The following is a 22,132-nucleotide window of genomic DNA, read 5'->3' as shown; positions in this document are numbered from 1 at the left end:
ACGCAGAGGCGGGGCCAAATCCAAAGCTGAGCCCCGGGAGCTGTGCGAACAAAATGAAAGGGAAATCTCTCCCAGCAGCCTCAGGAGCAGCGGATTAAATCTCCACAATCAACTTGATGTACCCTGCATCTGTGGAATACCTGAGTAGACAAGGAATCATCCCAAGTTCAGGAGGTGGACTTTGGGAACAATGATATATATATATATATATGTTTTTTTCTCTTTTTCTCTTTTTGTCAGTGTGTATGTGTATGCTTCTGTGTGTGATTTTGTCTGTATAGCTTTGCTTTTACCATTTGTGCTAGGGTTCTGTCTGTCCTTTTTTTTTTAATTAAAAATTTTTTTTCTTAATAATTATTTTTTATTTTAATAATGTTATTTTATTTTATTTTATTTTATTTTCCTTTATTTTATCTTCTTCTTTCTTTCTTTTTGTTCTCCCTGTTATTCTGAGCCCTGTGGAGGACAGGATTTTGGTGCTCCAGCGAAGCGTCAGGGCTGTGCCACTGAAGTGGGAGACCCAAGTTCAGGACACTGGTCCACAAGAAACCTCCCAGCCCCAAGTAATATCAAACAGCGAAAATCTCCCATAGATCTCCATCTCAATGTCAAGACCCAGCTACACTCAATGACCAGCAAGCTACAGTGCAGGACACTCTATGCCAAACAACTAGCAACACAGGAATATAACCCCATCCATTACCACAGACACTGCCTAAATTCATAATAAGGCCACAGACAACCCAAAACACACCACCAGATGTGGACCTGTCCACCAGAAAGACAAAATCCAGCCTCAACCACCAGAACACGGGCACTAGTCCCCTCAACCAGGAAGCCTACACAACCCAATGAACCAACCTTAGCAACTGGCAGCAGACACCAAAAACAACAGAAACTACGAACCTGAAGCCTGCTAAAAGGAGACCACAAACACAGTAAGATAAGCAAAATGAGAAGACAGAAAACACACAGCAGATGAAGGAGCAAGGCATAAACCCACCAGACCTAACAAATGGAGAGGAAATAGGCAGTCTACCTGAAAAAGAATTCAGAATAATGATAGTAAAGATGATCCAAAATCTTGGAAATAGAATGGAGAAAATACAAGAAACATTTAACAAGGACCTAGAAGAACTAAAGAGCAAACAAACAGTGATGAACAACACAATAAATGAAATTAAAAATTCTCTAGAAGGGATCAATAGCAGAATAACAGAGGCAGAAGAATGGATAAGTGACCTGGAAGATAAAATAGTGGAAATAACTACAGCAGAGCAGAATAAAGAAAAAAGGATTAAAAGAATAGAGGACAGTTTCAGAGACCTCTGGGATAACATTAAACACACCAACATTCAAATTATAGGGGTCCCAAGAGAAGAAGAGAAAAGAACGGGACTGAGAAAATATTTGAAGAGATTATAGTTGAACACTTCCCTAATATGGGAAAGGAAATAGTTAATCAAGTCGAGGAAGCACAGAGAGTCCCATACAGGATAAATCCAAGAAGAAACACGTCAAGACACATGTTAATCAAGCTATCAAAAATTAAATACAAAGAACAAATATTAAAAGTAGCAAGGGAAAAACAACAAATAACATACAAGGGAATCCCCATAAGGTTAACAGCTGATCTTTCAGCAGAAACTTTCAAAGCCAGAACGGAGTGGCAGGACAAATTTCAAGTGATGAAGGGGAAAAACCTGCAACCAAGATTGCTCTACCCATCAAGGATCTCATTCAGATTTGATGGAGAAATTAAAAACCTTACAGACAAGCAAAAGCTAAGAGAATTCAGCACCACCAAACCAGCTTTACAACAAATGCTAAAGGAACATCTCTAGGCAGGAAACACAAGAGAAGGAAAAGACCTACAATAACAAATGCAAAACAATTAAGTAAATGGTAATAGGAACATACATATTGATAATTACCTTAAATGTAAATGGATTAAATGCTCCAGCCAAAAGAGATAGACTGGCTGAAAGGATACAAAAATAAGACCCATATATATGCTGTCTACAAGAGACCCACTTTAGACCTAGGGACACATACAGACTGAAAGTGAGGGGATGGAAAAAGATATTCCATGCAAATGGAAATCAAAAGAAAACTGGAGTAGCAATTCGCATATCAGACAAAATAGATGTTAAAACAAAGACTATTACAAGAGAAAAAAGAAGGTCACTATATAATGATCACGGGACCAATCCAAGAAGAAGATATAACAATTGTAAATTTTTATGCACCCAACACAGGAGCACCTCAATACATAAGGCAAATACTAACAGCCATAAAAGGGGAAATCGACAGTAACACAATCATAGTAGGGGACTTTAACACCCCACTTTCACAATTGGACAGATCATCCAAAATGAAAATAAATAAGGACACATAACCTTTAAATGATACATTAAACAAGATGGACTTAATTGATATTTATAGGACATTCCATCCAACAACAACAGAATACACTTTCTTCTCAAGTGCTCATGGAACATTCTCCAGGATAAATCGTATCTTGGGTCACAGATCAAGCCTTGGTAAATTTAAGAAAATTGAAATTGTATCAACTACCTTTTCTAACCACAGTGCTATAAGACAATATCAATTACAGGAAAAAAATCTGTAAGAAATACAAACACATAGAGGCTAAAAAACACACTACTCAATAACCAAGCGATCACTGAAGAAATCAAAGAGGAAATCAAAAAATACCTAGGAACAAATGACAATGAAAACACAATGACCCAAAACCTATGGGATGCAGCAAAAGAAGTTCTAAAAGGGAAGTTTATAGCAATACAATCCTACCTTAAGAAACAAGAAATATCTCAAATAAACAACCTAACCTTGCACCTAAAGTAATTAGAGAAAGAAGAACAAAAAACCCCCAAATTTAGCAGAAGGAAAGAAATCATAAAAATCAGATCAGAAATAAATGAGAAAGAAATGAAGGAAATGATAGCAAAAATCAATAAAACTAAAAGCTTGTTCTTTGAGAAGGTAAACAAAATTGATAAAACATTAGCCAGACTCATCAAGAAAAAAAGGGAGAAGACTCAAATCTATAGAATTAGAAATGAAAAAGGAGAAGTAACAACTGACACTGCAGAAATACAAAGCATCATGAGAGATTACTACAAGCAACTATATGCCAATAAAATGGACAACCTGGAAGAAATGGACAAATTCTTAGAAATGCACAAGCTTCCAAGACTGAACCAGGAAGAAATAGAAAATATGAACAGACCAATCACAAACACTGAAATTGAAACTATGATTAAAAATCTTCCAACAAACAAAAGCCCAGGACCAGATGGCTTCACAGGGGAATTCTATCAAACATTTAGAGAAGAGTTAACACCTATCCTTCTCAAACTCTTCCAAAATATAGCAGAGGGAGGAACACTCCCAGACTCATTCTACTAGGACACCATCACCCTGATACCAAAAGCAGACAAAGATGTCACAAAGAAAGAAAACTACAGGCCAATATCACTGATGAACGTAGATGCAAAATACTGAACAAAATACTAGCAAACAGAATCCAATAGCACATTAAAAGGATCATACACTATGATCAAGTGGGGTTTATCCCAGGAATGCAAGGATTCTTCAATATATGCAAATCAAACAATGTGATATACCATATTAACATATTGAAGGAGAAAAAATGTATGATCATCTCAATAGTTTCAGAGAAAGCTTTTGACAAAATTCAACACCCATTTATGATAAAAACCCTCCATAAAGTAGGCATAGAGGGAACTTATGTCAACCTAATAAAGGCCATATATGACAAACCCACAGCCAACATTGTCCTCAATGGTGAAAAACTGAAACCACTTCCACTAAGATCAGGAAAATGACAAGGTTGCCCACTCTCACCACTATTATTCAACATAGTTTTGGAAGTATTACTGACTGCAATCAGAGGAGAAAAAGAAATAAAAGGAATGCAAATTGGAAAAGAAGAATTAAAGCTGTCACTGTTTGAAGATGACATGATACTATATATAGAGAATCCTAAAGATGCTACCAGAAAACTACTAGAGCTAATCAATGAATTTGGTAAAGTAGCAGGATACAAAATTATTCACAGAAATTTCTTGCACTCCTATACAATAACAGTGAAAGATTAGAAGGAGAAATTAAGGAAACAATCCCATTTACCATTGTGACAAAAAGCATAAAATACCTAGGAATAAACCTAATTTAAGGAGACAAGAGACCTGTATGCAGAAAATTGTAAGACACTGATGAAAGAAATTAAAGATGACACAAAGAGATGGAGAGATATACCATATTCTTGGATTGGAAGAATCAACATTGTGAAAATGACTATACTACCAAAAGCAATCTACAGATTCAATGCAATGCCTATCAAACTACCACTGGCATTTTTCACAGAACTAGAACAAAAAATTTCACAATTTGTATGGAAACACAAAAGACCCCGAATAGCCAAAGCAATCTTCAGAAAGACAAACGGAACTGGAGAAATCAGGCTCCCTGACTTCAGACTATACTACAAAGCTACAGTAATCAAGATAGTATGGTACAGGCACAAAAACAGAAATATAGATCAATGGAACAGGATAGAAAGCCCAGAGATAAACTCATGCACATATGGTCACCTTATATTTGATAAAGGAGGCAAGAATATACAATGGAGAAAAGACAGCCTCCTCAATAAGTAGTGCTGGGAAAACTGGACAGGTACATGTAAAAGTATGAAATTAGAACACTACCTGACACCATACAAAAAAATAAACTCAAAATGGAATAAAGACCTAAATATAAGGCCAGATACCATCAAACAGAGGAAAACATAGGCAGAACACTCTATGACATAAATCACAGCAAGATCCTTTTTGACCCACCTCCTAGAGAAATAGAAATAAAAACAAAAATAAACAAATGGGACCTAAGGAAACTTCAAAGCTTTTGCACAGCAAAGGAAACCATAAACAAGACAAAAAGACAACCTCAGAATGGGAGAAAGTATTTGCAAATGAAGCAACTGAGAAAGGATTAATCTTCAAAATTTACAAGCAGCTCATGCAACTCAGTATCAAAAGAACAAACAACCCAATCCAGAAATGGGCAGAAGACCTATATAGACATTTTTCCAGAGAAGATATACAGATTGCCAACAAACACATGAAAGAATTCTCAACATCATTAATCATTAGAGAAATGCAAATCAAAACTACAATGAGGTTTCAACTCACACCAGTCAGAATGACCATCATCAAAAAATCTACAAACAATAAATGCTGGAGAGGGTGTGGAGAAAAGGGAACCCTCTTGCACTGTTGGTGGGAATGTAAATTGATACCAACACTATGGAGAACAGTATGGAGGTTCCTTTAAAAACTAAAAATAGAACTACCATATGACCCAGCAATCCCACTACCGGGCATATACCCTGAGAAAACCATAATACAAAAAGAGTCATGTACCAAAATATTCATTGAAGCACTATTTACAATAGCCAAGACATGGAAGCAACAAATGAGTGGATAAAGAAGATATGGCAATATATACAATGGAATATTACTCAGCCATAAAACGGAATGAAACTGAGTTATTTGTAGTGAGGTGGATGGACCTAGATTCTGTCATACAGAGTGAAGAAAGTCAGAAAGAGTAAAACAAATACTGTATGCTAACACATATATATGGAATACAAAAAAATAAGAGAAAAAAAATGGTCAGAAGAACCTAGGGGTAAGATGGGAATAAATATTCAGACGTAGTAGAGAATGGACTTGAGGATACAGGAAGGGGGAGGGTAAGCTGGTAGAAAGTGAGAGAGTGGCATGGACATATATATACTACCAAACGTAAAATAAATAGCTAGTGGGAAGCAGCCGCATAGCACAGGGAGATCAGCTCAGTGCTTTGTGGCCACCTAGAAGGGTGGGATAGGGAGACTGGGAGAAAGTGAGATGCAAGAGGGAAGAGATATGGGAACATATATATATGTATAACTGATTCACTTTGTTATAAAGCAGAAACTAACACACCATTGTAAAGCAATTATACTCCAATAAAGATGTTAAAATAAATAAAATAAAATAAAAATAAAAGTTTAATGTAAAATCATATTATTTTTTCTATGTCCTAAGTAGAAGTCAACCAGCCATCCACTTTAAATGAATAATTTTCAGTAATCTGAAATGCAAGTCAACTTTTACTAACAGGAAAGTGCTAGTTATTGGATAAAACTTGGTATTGAATTTAAAGACATATGATTATGAACACCAAGCATCTGTGAATCTCTATGAAAATTAAATATTCTTAAGGTCAGAGTAAATCATATTTAGAAAATGCAGAGTGAAGTAAGTCAGAAAGAGAAAAGCAAATATTGTATGTTAACATATATATGCAGAATCTAGAAAAATGGTACAGATGTACCTGTTTGCAAGACAGAAATAGAGACACAGACATAGAGAACAAACGTATGAACACCAAGGGTAGAAAGTGGAGCAGGGATGAATTGGAGATTGGGATTGACATATATACACTAACTAATATGTATAAAATAGATAACTAATGAGAACCTGCTGTATAGCATAGGGAACTCTACTTTGCTGTACAGTAAAAAGTAAAACAACTATTGTAAAAAAACTATACCCCAATTTTAAAAAATAGGATTAATTAAAAAATGCCACATATGTACACACATGTATGTGTATGTGGGAATTTTATTGAGACAGGCTTATGTTAATGTTTTTCCTTGAGAATGCACAGGCCTCAGATTGGTTCCAATGATTACCTTTAGTTGGCATTGTGTTTTTATACCATTTTAAAAGAAATTTGTTGCTTTGTCATGTTTGACACAAACATAGGGAAGCAAGGGACAACATTGCCGTTACCTGCAATAATTTAATTGTCTTCATGGGAAACCCCAAATATGTCACAGGCAAATCACTAGAATCAATAACATAAAAAATTTCTGAGAACAATGTCAACATACAAAAATCACTAGCATTTTAAGTACTAAGCAGGTTTTCAAAGGTTTCATTCACTGTAACGAAGAAAATCGTTGGGTGTGGGGTCCAGTTTACTGTGAAGATCATGAAGTTTAAGGTTCAAGGCTCTTCAATAGCATGGGCTCCTCTGGGGTGGGAATATTGTCCTATTTTCTTTAAAGAAGGACCATCAAATTATGTATTTCCCCCTCTCCCAAAACAGAATCATCTTGACTAGAAGCATAAGGAGGAAAATTTCCATAAAAGATATTTAAGACCTTCATGTAGAAAATTACAAAATAGGTGAAAGACCTAAAGTAGAAAGAAATGAAAAGGCAAATCATGTTCATGCTTGGGAAGATGACATAGTGGATTGTTCAGGAACAATGAGTCTGCTGCATACACGCATACACCCACAAGTTAATAGATTAAGCTATAATCCTTCTATGATACCGTTATTTGTAAAGGAACAAAACCATGCTATATATTACTCATGAATATATGGACTAGAAAGATACACCCCCACTTTAGAACAGAGGCAGTCTACAGGGAAGAAGAAAGGGAATGAGATTTGGAGGTAAACACAGGTCTTTTGCTATACTTATATTCTGTCATTTCTTTAAAAAATTTGAAGAAATATTGCGGCTTTACCAATCTGGAAATGTTTACATGGATGGTCATATATTTCTGAATGTTTGAAATGTTGATTTTAAAAAAAAATAGCTTCTGAAATGATACTTGGGGCATCGCAATATAAAAATGTGGTGATATCTGTTATGTTACTCATACCTTTGCTTTAACTTTATCCAATTACAAAATAGAGGCAACTACAAAATATAAGATAAAATAACAAGATAAAAATCAATATGAGAAAACTTCATGAAAGTTTTCATTCTCCTATGTAAATGGATCAAAGCATAGAAATCACAACCAGTAGATATTACATAATTTCCTGCTCTATACTCTGACTTTCTTAAGAGCAGGAGTTCTTTTTTATTTGCCTTTATTTCCTCTATAAATGGTAAAGTGTCTGTTACATGATAGTGACTCACTGACAGTTGAATAAAAGAATGAAAGAGAGCCACTAGCCTAGACATCGTCTGACATTCTTTGGGTTGTTTAAAGTATTTAGATTTTATCAAAGAACACAAATCTGTTATTTAACAAACCAAAAAAAAAAAAACCCTGCCATGATCAATTTGAATTAGAAGTATCAATACAAACTTATGACATATTTTAGTGTGTGCATGTGTGTATTCTGTGACCTCTGAAAATGGCCTAGAAACAATGACTGACCCAGAAGCAATGAGCAGGATACAACCTCCCAATACTGTATTCAATGGAATGAACCAGGAGTCCTTGGAGAAATGACTGACTCCAGGTCTTGGACAGGAAATCTTCAAGATGAGTCTGTAACATTTTGTCACCCCAGATACAAGGAGGCTGTTAAAGATGACTAGGCTCATATCAAAGACTCAGGAACCTCCTTTAAGAGGATCCTAATGTTCAAAGATGGAACAATTTGAACATCAATAGGGATAATATTGGGAATAGATTGAAACTCTTACAATATGTTTAAATTTATGCTTAATGATTCTAAAAACAGAAACTAAACAAACCTTTAATTATCATAGTTGAAGCACTGAAGGATGTTAGTAAACCAATCCATTATTTTGAAGACTGTTAAATAAAAGTTTACCATCAAACATTTATCCTGACTTTTCGTATAATGAACTGTCCCACTGGGTTACCAATAAGTATATAAGAAGAAGTTGCTCTTTAGTAATATATTCCAGCTAATAAATGAAGAAGAGATCATAGACTCAATGTTATACTTTGCAACATTTATTGAATCATTAATGGATCCAGGCTGTGCACCAAAGGGGGCCCACATCACAAAAAGAGACAATCAGACATGTGCTTCTGAAGGAAAACACAAAACAGCATTTATGAAGTAGTCTTCCCCCCAAACAACCTGAATCTGATTCATTCTCTAGATTTACCTCCCAATTTAAGGAGAACATAGAGGACAGAAAAGTATATTAAGCTACACTTTGGAGATAAGCAACAGGCAAATCTAGACCACGGGAAGTTTCAGGATACATGATCCAGTTCTTTAGCAAATGAATTGCAAGAACAAAATAAAGAGATGGATGGCAGGAATGCATAGATTGAAGAGATATGCAAATACAGATTTTATGTTGAACCTAATTTGACTAGAAAAAAGATAAGATATTTATGAGACAACTGGAAATTTAAAAGTTAACTAGATATTTGATAATATTTAGGAATTATTACAAATTTTTAAAAATATAATATGGTACTGTGATGGTATTAAATTTTCCCTTATCTTTTAGAGATTCATGTTGAAAAACATACAGAAGAAATGATATGATTTCTGAAATTTGCTTCAAAAGATGGTGAAGGGAAATATGTGAATGGGGAATAAGATTAGCCATGAGTTGGGCTTCCCTGGTGGCGCAGTGTTTGAGAGTCTGCCTGCTGATGCAGGGGACAAGGGTTCATTCTCCCGTCCAGGAAGATCCCACATGCCACGGAGCGGCTGGGCCCATGAGCCATGGCCACTGAACATGCGCTTCCGGAGCCTGTGCTCCACAACAGGAGAGGCCACAACAGTGAGAGGCCCACGTACCACACACACACAAAAAAAGATTAGCCATGAGTTGATAAGTATTATTGTTATTTTAAATTATTTTCAAAAAATTTTAATAGGATATTGAATATAGTTCTCTGTGTTACACAGTAGGACCTTGTTGTTTATCCATTCTATATATAATAGTTTGCATCTGCTAATCCCAAACTCCCAATCCAACCTTCCCCCACCTCTCCTCCTCCTTGGCAACCACAAGTCTGTTCGCTATGTCTGTGAGTCTGTTTCTGTCTCATAGATAAGTTCATTTCTGTCATATTTTGGATTCCTACATATAAGTGATACCATATGGTATTTGTCTTTCTCTCTCTGACTTATTTCACTTAGTATGATAATCTCTAGGTCCATCCATGTTGCTGCAAATAGCATGATTTCATTCTTTTTTATGGCTGAGTAGTATTCCATTATATATATGTATCACATCTTCTTTATCCATTTACATGTTGATGGACATTTAGGTTGTTTCCATGTCTTGTCTATTGTAAATAGTGCTGCTATGAACACAGGGGTGCATGTATCTTTCTGAATTAGAGTTTTGTCAGGATATATGCCCAGGAATAGGATTGCTGAATGATATAGCACATGAGTTGATAAATATTGAAGCTAGATGATAGGTACATGAAAGTTCATGATATCACTGTCTACTTTTTTATATGTGAAAATTTCTATAATAATTTTTTTAATCTGTTATGTTTCTTGTCTGTATTTTTAGTATTATCCTTATGCTCATATTCTCACAGAGCTTAAGGTAAATAAATCTTCCAAATGATCACAGGTTTATTTGCATTAATTAATTATCTGTATTCTGCATTGTCAACTAACATTAACTTCTTAATTCTGTGCATGTTTGTGTGTAGAGGGTAGTACTGATCACTTCAAGATTGATGCCAACAGTGGTGAAATAAGAACAACCAGAGTACTTTCACATGCTTATGGACCTTCTTACAGGATGACTGTAATTGCCAGCGACCAGGGGGTGCCTCCTCTTCAAGGACAGGCAGTTATTAATATTCAGGTAATAGCTCACATCACACAAAATGTGGAAAGATGCTCTGAGGGTTTTTTTAATTTTATATACAAATGTAGAGTGAAGATACATTAAATATACAAATACCCTTTTTAGAGAGCATTGCAGATGTATGTGTGCATTATATTAAGTTATTTTATTATCACTTGAGAAATGATTAGGTTTAAATAATTTTTTATTTTAACTTTGTACAGTTACTGACAAGATACCTCCATCACTATGTGGATGTTCATCCTGCTTTGTTTATAAAGAACAAAAAGTATCTTTTCTTTTACTTTTTCCTAATTGCAAGGACCTGGTAAATTTGCAGGAGAAACGTGTGTAAATAAATGGCCAATATAAATTGCATAGCTTTTGTCATTATTTTTAAAATTAGGAAAGGCACTTGAGATTTGTATTTTAAGACTTTCCTTTAGTCATAATGAGCAAACAAGCTGTAGGAAGTCTCCATAGTAAGAAAAGATTACATCAACACATCAGAAGCAAAATGACTGTTTACAGGAAGATTTTTTTGTTCAAGCATGTGATAATCAGTAATATTAATATATGTATGTATGCTAATCAAGAATATATGTCCCCAAGAGTTCTGTTTCCAAATTATATTCTTTATTGATTAAGGATATGTGGGTTAGGAGAAAATTCTGTCATAACATCTCAAGACTCTGGTTTCAGATAAACAAAGACATATGATACTTAAATGTATGCAGATGTTGTCATTAAGGAAATATGAGTCTCTAGGACTTAGAGTAGCTTGGAGAACTAGCTCTCGTACACTGTCTTTGAAGAACCATAAGACTACAGTTCACGTAAACAACAGCGTAGCCTCACCAAACTATCATTGCATCCATTACAGCAAATGGGAGTGGAAAGTCCTATACTTTCTTATCTCCTGGCTATTGTGCAGTTTTCAGTCTTCAGAGGCACACTGGAATTATATAATATAAAAAAAGACATTTTCTCACCAATTAACATGTGTATATTGCACAACTGGAAGGAATTTAGCTTCCAAAAGAATAGCAGCACCTGTAAAGTATTTAAAAAAAAAAATTAACAACTCCTTTTTATTCTTATTTCAGGTGATACCACTATCCAAAGGGAGAGCTCTCATTTCTCAGAATATTAAACACTTAGTTATACCAGAAAACTTGAAGCCTGCAAAAATAATGAGCTTGATAAAGTCACCTGATCACCTTCAACATCATAGTGGAAAGTTACATTTTAGTATCGCTGCAGATGACAAGGATGGTCACTTTGAAGTCGACAGCTCGACAGGAGACTTGTTCCTCTTTAAGGAACTGGATTATGAAATGACGTCTCATTATCTTTTCAGGGTGGTAACTAAAGACCACAGCAGAAGCCCTCCCGTGAGCAGCACAGTCTTCCTTAGTGTTGCTGTGGAAGATCAGAATGACCATTCCCCATCTTTCCGGGAGGAGTTCATTGTGATCAGCGTGGAAGAGAATGCCCCTGTCGGGACTCTGGTGCACGTCTTCAATGCCAAAGATGGCGATGGCGGTTTTTTGAACAGTAGAGTACAATACTTCATTGAAGCCCACCACCCTGGAATGAATCCATTTCTCATCCACCCCTCATTTGGCACTTTGGTCACCGCTTCCCCCCTTGACAGAGAGAGAGTTCCGACTGTTGTCCTGACAGTTACTGCATCCGATCAGGCTGTGAATGTGACAGACCGGCGACTGAGATCGCTAATGGCGAAGGTAGTGATTTTGGATATAAATGACCACAGCCCCACTTTTACATCTTTCCCCATTGCCCTTGTCAAAGAGGATGCCGCAGTGGGCTCCTTGGTGCACCACATAACTGCTCAAGATCCAGACGCAGGAAGGAATGGAAGAGTAACATTCAGCATCCTCTCAGGAAATGAAAATATGGCCTTTATGCTAGATGAGTCATCAGGTACTGTCCTTGTCACTGTCAGTTAAAGCCTGTGATCACTTGCTTACATTTGTCTTTTTCATTTTCCTCTGTTATAAAAATCATAGTTCTCAAGATGCATATGCTTTAAGGAAATTTGACTTAATTTACTGTTTAACTTATACAGATGATAGGCACAGAGGTTGTATTCAGAGAACAAGAGTAATTGGCCTGTTTGTTAACATTGACCTGCTTTGTAGTTGGCTCACATTTCCTGGGATGAATATACAGTAGCCAACTTCTTTACCCCCATTGTGTGTTTTCATAGTGTAGGAGATGGTACCAAGAGTGAATCAAGGTAGAACATGAGTCAACATTGTTCAAAGACTTTAGTATGGAAACTTACCTCTAAGATCATACAAACATACATTTGTAAATAGTTGGAAATCATGTCTTTTTAAATGGTTGTATTGATGTTGACATCAAGACCCTTAATTTTCACAACTGAAACACTTTATTTTTGGCAGAAGCATTTATTCACTGTCAAGTACTCTTTGGAAATGGCACTCACTGTCACTTTCCTTGTCTTGCTGTTACCATATTGTCAGATAACATCTTATAAAAATTTTGATGTAGTTTGATGGACAATTATACATTCAAAGTGTCATTCTTGTTATATTGGAAATGAAATTCCCTCAACCTGATTTTCAGAAGATATTGAAGAAATGGACTACCATCTCATTCTCTAAAAAATGAAATCATTTCTGCATGAGCCTTAGAAAAAAATTTCAGATGTATACCATTTGACCCAACTGTTAGTAAGAGCATTATTTGGAATGGGACTGAATGTGTAGAATTTGGAAGTCATGATTATAGTCTGGCTATATACTGTTGGAAAATTTCGTCAAAATATTTATTAAATCCTGTGCATATGGTTCCGTTCTGAGACCTGCATGAACACCACCTAAAAGCCCAACTGACAGAGAGATAGTCCAGACCCAGTTGCTGATTTCTGTTAGAGCTGGGGTCTCCAAGGATCTATTTCAATGATATTTAAAATGCTTTCCAAAATGGCTAAGGAAAGTCTATTTCAGATTGTTAAAGAGGGTGGATAAAATTAGAATTGTGTCTCGGTAATATAGATATCCTGAATCTTAAACAATTGCAGTGGCTGTTTCAGTTGAGATATTTTTTTCAAAGACATAAAATGCTAATTGCTGAAGGCACTCATATGAAATAGGCTATTTTTCTCTCACAAAGCTCATATTTTTTATCAAGAAGACAAAGTGATATTTTCAATGGCTTTTGGCTATGAAGTGTAAAATGATAAGCAATTATGGAGAAACCATTTTATATATAAAATCTGAATCAGTAAGCCTCTTTAATTATTTGAAGAAAAGTTCTTATAGGAGGAGCACGTGTTAGAGGAGCAAGCAGCAATCCTAAAAGAAAAAAATGTGACAATTGGAGTTATGTAACAAATATATGTGTGCAAGTTGCTTATATGAGTTACGTGCTTAAATGGCAGTTGGATGGAGACATTGTATTCGTGAAGTTTATTGTCCGAGTTATAAAGTCTTTACTATTTTTTTTTTTTTTTTTTTTTTTTTGCGGTACGTGGGCCTCTCACCATTGTGGCCTCTCCCACTGTGGAGCACAGGCTCCAGACACGCAGGCTCAGCGGCCATGGCTCACGGGCCCAGCCGCTCTGCGGCATGTGGCATCTTCCCGGAACGGGGCACAGACCCGTGTCCCCTGCATCGGCAGGCAGACTCTCAACCACTGCACCACCAGGGAAGCCCAGTCTTTACTATTTTTTGTTAATAAAAAAAGACAGTTAAATGAGATTAGTATAAAGAGACTATAACTCTTTAACAAAAGCTAAATCTCTTAAAGGATGTAGCCATACTTTTTGTAACTTGGTCACTTTTACACATGAAGTGTCCTTTGACACGAAGAGGGATACTGTTAGAACCTAGATATTTTTTAAAATGATGGTAGAGGGACTTTCCTGGTGGTACAGTGGTTAAGGCTCCACCCTCCCAATGAAACCAGGTTTGTGTTTTGTTTTTTGTTTTTTTTTTCGATACGCGGGCCTCTCACTGTTGTGGCCTCTCCCGCTGCGGAGCACAGGCTCCGGACGTGCAGGCTCAGCGACCATGGCTCACGGACCCAGCCGCTCCACGGCACGTGGGATCCTCCCGGACCGGGGCACGAACCCGTGTCCCCTGCATCGGCAGGCGGATTCTCAACCACTGCGCCACCAGGGAAGCCCTAAAACCAGGTTTGATCCCTGGTCATGGAACTAGATTCCACATGTATGCTGAAACTAAGAGTTCGCGTGCCACAGCTAAGGAGCCCACATGCAGCAATTAAGACCTGGCGCAACCAAATAAATAAATATTTTTTAAAAATGAAGGTAGATATTGTATAGATAAATATTCTTGATGTAATCATCTTAGTAGATGATACGTTATGGATTATTTCTGAATTCTCATTCATCCTTATAATTTAAATTAGAATGACTTTTCTAATTAAAAATGTTCTATTTTATTCCAGATAATATATAAATTTAAAGTTGGTTTAATATTTATTCTTTACCAGAGAAAGCTTCTGAATTTTTAGCAACTTAGATGAGTTAGACAAAAGTAGAGTAAGCATGACTTCTCCAAGGAATATTACCTATTGCTTTTCTCTTCTTTCAAAACAGGTTTACTAATTACTACTTCGCCTTTGGATTATGAGTTAAAAAGTCAGTACATTCTGACCCTTCTGGCACTGGATGGTGGCACACCAACACTTTCTTCATCCCAGACTTTGACAATTACTGTTCTTGATGTAAACGATGAGGCCCCAGTATTTAAACAGCACCTATATGAAGCTTCAGTTAAAGAAAATCAAAATCCAGGGGAGTTTGTCGCAAGAGTTGAAGCTGTGGACAGAGATTCAGGTAACTCAAAAATATGAGAACTAAGTAATCGATGTTAAAAGCAAAAATTGACATTTACCAGAAAATTGAAAACGGTTGCTAGTTATTTCAAACTTCTAGAATATCTTTAATTAGCATACACAGAAAAAAAAATTGAATGCATAATGTGTACTTTTTTAAAATTAATTTATTTATTTTTGGCTGTGTTGGGTCTTCGTTTCTGTGAGAGGGCTTTCTCTAGTTGCGGCGAACAGGGGCCTCTCTTCATCGCAGTGCGCAGGCCTCTCACTGTCGCGGCCTTCTCCTTTTGTGGAGCACAGGCTCCAGACGCGCAGGCTCAGTAGCTGTGGCGCACGGGCTTAGTTGCTCTGCGGCATGTGGGATCTTCCCAGACCAGGGCTCGAACCCGTTCCCCTGCATTAGCAGGCAGATTCTCAACCACTGCTCCACCAGGGAAGCCCCATAATGTGTACTTTTTATAGCATTTGCTTGTATTGATTTTTATTATTACTTATAGTAGAGTGATACATATCTAATTAATATACAATTTATTGATTTGATTTTGATAGTAAACAGAAGTATAGACGAAGGATCACACTTTTTTCAGACTGTATAGCTAGATACATGGAGTACCAGAAGGTAAATCGTTCTTTATTTTCTCTATATGTAGCATAATGGAAGAGATAGGATGCTGGTGTCAGACTGCCTGGCTTTGAATCCTAGAACCACCACTTAAGCTGTGTAACCTTTAATAAGCTATATACTAGCTCTCTCTGATCCTCTGTTTGCTTATCTGTAAAATGGGGATTATAATACAGCCTAATTCGTAGTTCTGTTATGAATATGAATGAGTTATTACTTACAAAGAGCTGAGACCAGTATCTGGCACAGTAAACAGTCAATAAATGTTAACTTCCATCATTACTGTATTACTGTTGTGTTATTAATATCAACCACTGTGTTCAGACAAATGACTTTGAAGTAAACAGTTACTGTGGCTAGGAATTTATAAATGTCTTAGAATTGCTTTTCAATATCACTATGACTTTTTTGGCCATGTAAGCTTCAGTAACTTTAATAATATCCTTTTTTTTAATTTTAAACAAAATAATTATAAAAATTATAGTGAAGTAGTTGCCATTAACAGCATATGCTGAATGTTCCCATCTGAATTAATACAAATAGCTTAATAAGCCAGTCTTTTTAAATTCACATTTGTATATAGCAAGTGGCAATACATAATCAATATAATATTTTGTTCTTTTCTTGCAAGAATTGTAACAGATGTTTCTATGGAAATAATAGTATGAAAACTAGCACTTTCCTCCTAAATTATTCATCAAAGTGGTAAAAGATACATTTTCTTGAACTTTTAAATTATATACCGTTTAGATGCTTTGCACTTTTAGGAAACATCATCTTTTAATGAAATGCATTTTATGTGATGCAATGAAGACTTTCAAGGGCCAACCCAATTTTCTCTTTTGACCAGAGTGGGGCAGTGTGATCAAAGAGTTTTGCTTACTGTGCTCACCAAGAGGGCTGGAGTGTGCTAACAATTGCTTGTCCCAACTCCGCTTAGAGAATTTAGCACATTTCTGGCAGTGTGGTTTTTAGTTGATAGAAACAATGGAGAATATACATAAGCTTTGTGTTTCCAATATAACCAGTTTAGTAAAGTTCTCTGAGAGAATTCTCTGGTGTAAATTGAGTAATGCAGAGCTCTGGGCAACACAGAAACCACTTCCCAAAGTACACAGACATATGCTGAACCCATCACTGACATGTAATTTAGCAAGCGTTTAAAGTCTGTAAAATGCTTCCTCCCTTTGGCTTTATTTTATTAATTTTATTTTTTAGAATGGACTGTACTTAAAAGATTTATTTGCTTTAATATTTGAAGGCAAAAAGAATTTCTCTCAAAATTTTTCGTATGTCAACTAAAGATGATTACCATAAATACGCTTTCCAAATTTTACTGTCAAATTGCCAAGTGTTAGTGTAATTTTCTTTTGGAATGAATGGTCTGCAACCTGTTACTTATAATTGAATTGAAAGTTCATTATTCTAGAGATTATGGTTTGCCAGGGAATTTAGATGCAAAATTGCTGGTTTTCTGGCTTTGGCTTTATGGGTGTTTGAGATACACATTAGCATCTCCTGAGTCTCACGCACCTTCACAAGTTTTGTGGACAATTTTGGTTTACTGGAAATCTCAGTGTTTTTAATGAAGCCAGATCTGTTAAGCCAGTGGTTATGTAAATGCATGTGAATTTGGGTGTATGCATGTGTTTTTGAACATATTTTTCCTAAATCTTTTTTTTTTTTTTTTTTTTTTGCTTATTGGGTTAAGACAATGAAAAAGGATTATGCACAAGAATTAAATGATGTAGTCAGGATTTTAACATAACTGGCATCATATTGGAATTTATGAATGGTTTACTTTATAGTCTGTATTTTTTAAAATATTATAACATTACTTAATACTAGAAAGGTTAACGTGCGTTTTCTAGCATTCTACAATGTAGTTTTTAAAAGTGTAAGCCTAACAGCATTGTTTGGCATTCAAAACCCATAGGAATTTGAGCACTGAATGTTTATGATGTATGACTCACACTGGTTCTAACAGGAGTTTTTTCTTGTATTAAAAGGGAAAAACAACTACCACTTTTTAACTAAGATATTAAAACTGCTGCAGCATTTGGTGCCAACGACAAGAGCTCCATTGTTAGTGGGAAAAGACCTATCCCCAGGGGTACCTCTCCCCCAGTCCTGGGAGGAAAGGGTACCCCAGAAGGGAAGATGACTCAGTCCTGGTGATGCATTGGCTTATTCATGGTGAATACAAAATAATTCAACAGCACATCACCATACAAAAATGTCAAATTCTATAGTGAAATCTTATTCTCCATCCCATAAAAAATGTATTCTGTATCTGGATTTATCTTGAACAAACTTTACGTCTGGTTTCCCAGAAACTGCCTCATGCTGGATGCACAGCCCCACCCAACAGCCTGCTCTCAGAGCAAAGGAGAAACACTACCATGACAGTATTTCATCTATTTCATTGAATCTAAGACACTATTAATTGTAGGAAGCAACTAACTTCAGATATATTAAAATTTGGGGGGAAAATATGTCTTAGAATTAATGAAAAAATTAAATAGAAAAAAAGGGACTACTCACCCAGAGACAATCACTATTAAAACTTTGAAATATAATCCTATTTCATTTAATACATGGTGTTTTCATTATATGATTGTCTAATTTTCTGCCTGCCTTTTAAGCTGTGAACTCATGGATTCAGAACATATTTTACTTGCTTTTATCCCAGGTCCCTAAGATAATGCAAGCTATGACATAGGAGTTGAGTAAATATTTTTGACTATATGATTTGAGAAACCAGAACATCTGTGAAATAGGCTGCTACAAGCTGCCTTCACTCTTCAGAACTCATTTATTTGTTTATTCCTTCATTCAATCAGCAAGGCACAATCCTGTTTTTCCTTTAGAAATGTTTGAGTTGTGTAGGCATTGTACAGTTGAGGAATTACATGAAAAATGATTTTCATAAAAAGTAAATCTGAAAACAACACTCCCTTGGTCAGAATTCTTTATTAATTCCTCATGGTTTTGAGGATGAAGTTCTCTTCTCTTTTAGCTTAACAACTAGGCATTTTAATAAGAGACTGTAGCTTTCCTCTCTATTCTCAACTCCTATCACTCGCCTGCCTTTACTGTAGGACAGGGTTATGCAAACTTTTCTCTGTAAAGGGCAAGATAGTGAATATTTTAGGTTTTTCAGGCTATATAGTCTCTACTACTTAATTCTAATGTTGGAGCAAGACAACAGCAATAGATAATACATAAAGAATTGAGTGTGGCTAGGTTTCAGCGGAACTTCACAAAATCAGGGGTGCAGGCTGTATTTGTCCAGTGGGTTTGCCAACCACTGGTCTAACAGATGTATCTAATTAAGACATCTAAGTTTCTTACAATTTTCTGATCATCAGATCCAATTATGATGTCATCACAGTAGTAGATCAGGTGATGATCTACTGGATGTTGAGATGATCTTTATCTCTGCTGAGTAGATGATGGCTGATAGTGGAAGAGTTTACATAAAGATGTACTGTTGTTCCTGCTGGATGAAAACAGATCACTTGTGATAGCCCTTACAAATTGGTATAGAGTGTTGGTTCTCATCTCAGTTACTGTGTTCTTCAACTGTTTTGTTGTTCTTTATATTTTCTAACTCTTTGTTTAAAACTTCTTATAACTTCTTGCTCTGTGCATCCATTCATTTCCCAAGTTCTTAGATCATCTTTACAGTCATTACTCTGAACTCTTTCTCAGGTAGATTGCCTATCTCCATGTTGTTTAGTTATTCTTCTGGGGTTTTATCTTGGTCCTTCATCTGGAACATATTCCTCTGTTGTCTCATTTTGTCTAATTTTTTTTTTTGTATTTTTATATATGTTTTGTTTCTCAACCTTGGAGAAATGGCCCTCTGTAGGGGATGTCCTAAATGTCTCAGCAGTACAGTCTCCTCTCATGACCCAAGGGCCAGAGACCAGGTGGTCCCAGGGTAGGTTCTGACCTGTGTTTGTGGACTCGGTTCTGCAGGCTGCAGGACTGACTTTTCTTGCTTCTGGCAAGAAAACTGCCCTCCCCCCTGGTGGATGAGGCTGGTCTAGAGGCTTGTGCAGGCTTCCTAGTGGGAGGGGCTAGTGCCTATGTAATAGGGAAGAACCTTTTGTATTCTATTGCAAGTTAATCACTAAAGGGATGTTGCCCAAAAGCTTAAATTATACATAATGACCCAACTCTCAGAACCCTGCCTCCCAGGTAATGAGCATTAAGCTAAAATACCTTTGTTTAACTCACAGGAAACATCCTGACCAGGTCCACCAGTGAATGACTGCAGGGAGGAAGAAATTAACATAGCCCCTCCGGAGGCTGATGGGAACCAGGAAGTGTTTGACTTTACTCCCTCCCCTTTTAGTGTAAAAGAAGCCTGAATTCTACCTCAGGCAAGGTGGTTCTTTGGGGCATGAGCCCTCCATCTTCTCGCTTTTCTGGCTTTCCAAATAAAGTCATTACTCCTTGCCCCAACAACTTGTCTCTCAATTACTGGCCTGTTGTGTGGCTAGCGGTATGAGCTTAGACTTGGTAACACTTGCCCACTGATGGGTGGATTTGGGTCTTGGCCCTCTGGTGGTCAGGAGTGTCAAGGAGTATGTCTAGAGCCAGCTGTGGGCTCAAGAAGTCTTTAGGCAGTGTGTTTGCTGATGGGCAGGGCTGTGTTCCCATCCTGTTGGTTGTTTGGCCTGAGGCATCCCAGCACTGGATCCTGCAGGCTACTGTGTGAGGTCAGGTCTTGGTGCCAAAATGTCCGCCTCCAGGAAAGCTCATGCTGATGAATACTCCCTGGTACATGCACCACCAGTGTCCTTGTCCTCAGATAAACCACAGCTGCCCACCCTCCCTCCATCTCCCCAGGAGACCCTTCAAGATCAGCAAGTCGGTCTGACCCAGGGTCCTATGAAGTCACTGCTTTTGCAGTCCTCCAAGAGTAGAGTCTCTGTTTCCCCGTCCTGTGGAGTTCCTGCAATCAAGTCCTGCTGGCCTTTAAAGCCAAATGCTCTGGGGGTTCAATCCTCCATATTCCAGACCCCCATGCTGGGGAGCCTGATATGGGCCTCAGAACTCTCACTCCTGTGGGAAAACTTCTGCAATATAATTGTTCTCCAGTTTGTTGGTTGCCTACCCGAGGGGTATAGAATTTGATTATATCATGAATCCTCCCCTCCTACCATCTCACTGTGGTTTCTTCTTTATGTCTTTGGATGCATAATGTCTTTTTTTCATAGGTTCCAGTCTTTTATCGATGGTTGTTCAGAGTTAGTTGTGATTTTGGTGTGCTCATGAGAGGAGGTGAGCTCAAGGTTGTTTTACTCTGCCATCTTGTCCAGGAAGTTCGAGAGTGTTGGTACTCAAAAGGTGGTCCCCGGGACCAGTGACACCATCATCCACAGCCTACACAGAGGGCAACTACCAGAGGACATTTAAAGGATGCTGGTGTCCCTCTAACCAATGGCTTTCCCAGGGTTTTTATGAAGGGAGAATCCTCTGAACTGTTGGTAAATGTAGCTAGAGGAGGGTGGTGGGCATGTCATGATAAATGGCAAATTTACCATTGGTAAATCCATCTTAATGTTCTTCTCCATTTCCTTAAGCTTTTTGATTCCTTTCTGTATAGTATGCAAGGGAAGATCTGGCATCTCAATCTCAATGATGATAGACCACTATTGAATGCAGCCAATCAAAAGAAACTGTCAAGGGAAATAACTAAAAGATCTAGCACATTAAATTCAGAATCTCTGGTAGGAACACCACATCAATAAATCCAGCTGAAACCAAAGTACTATTTTATCTTCCTGGGTTTCACATCCTTAGAATTGATTTCCACACATTTTCCACAGATTTATTCCAATGTAAGTTAGAAAAATCTTGCTATTATTTTACAACTATAAGCTGTCTCTAATTGAGTCATGTTTGCATGTAACTGCCTGCAGTATGTTGAGATCTGACTCTGGTTGTAGGTCTTCTCGTGAATAGGTATCCCCTTGCAAGAATTTACCTGT

General features: G+C 36.9%; 1 protein-coding gene across 1 annotated transcript in view; it reads left to right on the top strand.

The window, feature by feature from the left end:
• Nucleotides 1-22,132, top strand: part of DCHS2 (dachsous cadherin-related 2) — a 288,245-nt gene that overhangs the window by 182,108 nt on the left and 84,005 nt on the right. Inside the window, exons 8-10 of the mRNA XM_060095313.1 lie at nt 10,512-10,669; nt 11,758-12,598; nt 15,267-15,506. Coding sequence (XP_059951296.1) covers nt 10,512-10,669; nt 11,758-12,598; nt 15,267-15,506 — 1,239 coding nt within the window. The remainder of the gene's footprint in view (nt 1-10,511; nt 10,670-11,757; nt 12,599-15,266; nt 15,507-22,132) is intronic.

Source organism: Mesoplodon densirostris, chromosome 1 (genome assembly GCF_025265405.1).
Source record: "Mesoplodon densirostris isolate mMesDen1 chromosome 1, mMesDen1 primary haplotype, whole genome shotgun sequence".
Classification (NCBI taxonomy): domain Eukaryota; kingdom Metazoa; phylum Chordata; class Mammalia; order Artiodactyla; family Ziphiidae; genus Mesoplodon; species Mesoplodon densirostris.
The sequence above is the reverse complement of the archived record's forward strand: the minus strand, read 5'-3'. Positions and strand labels throughout refer to the sequence as shown.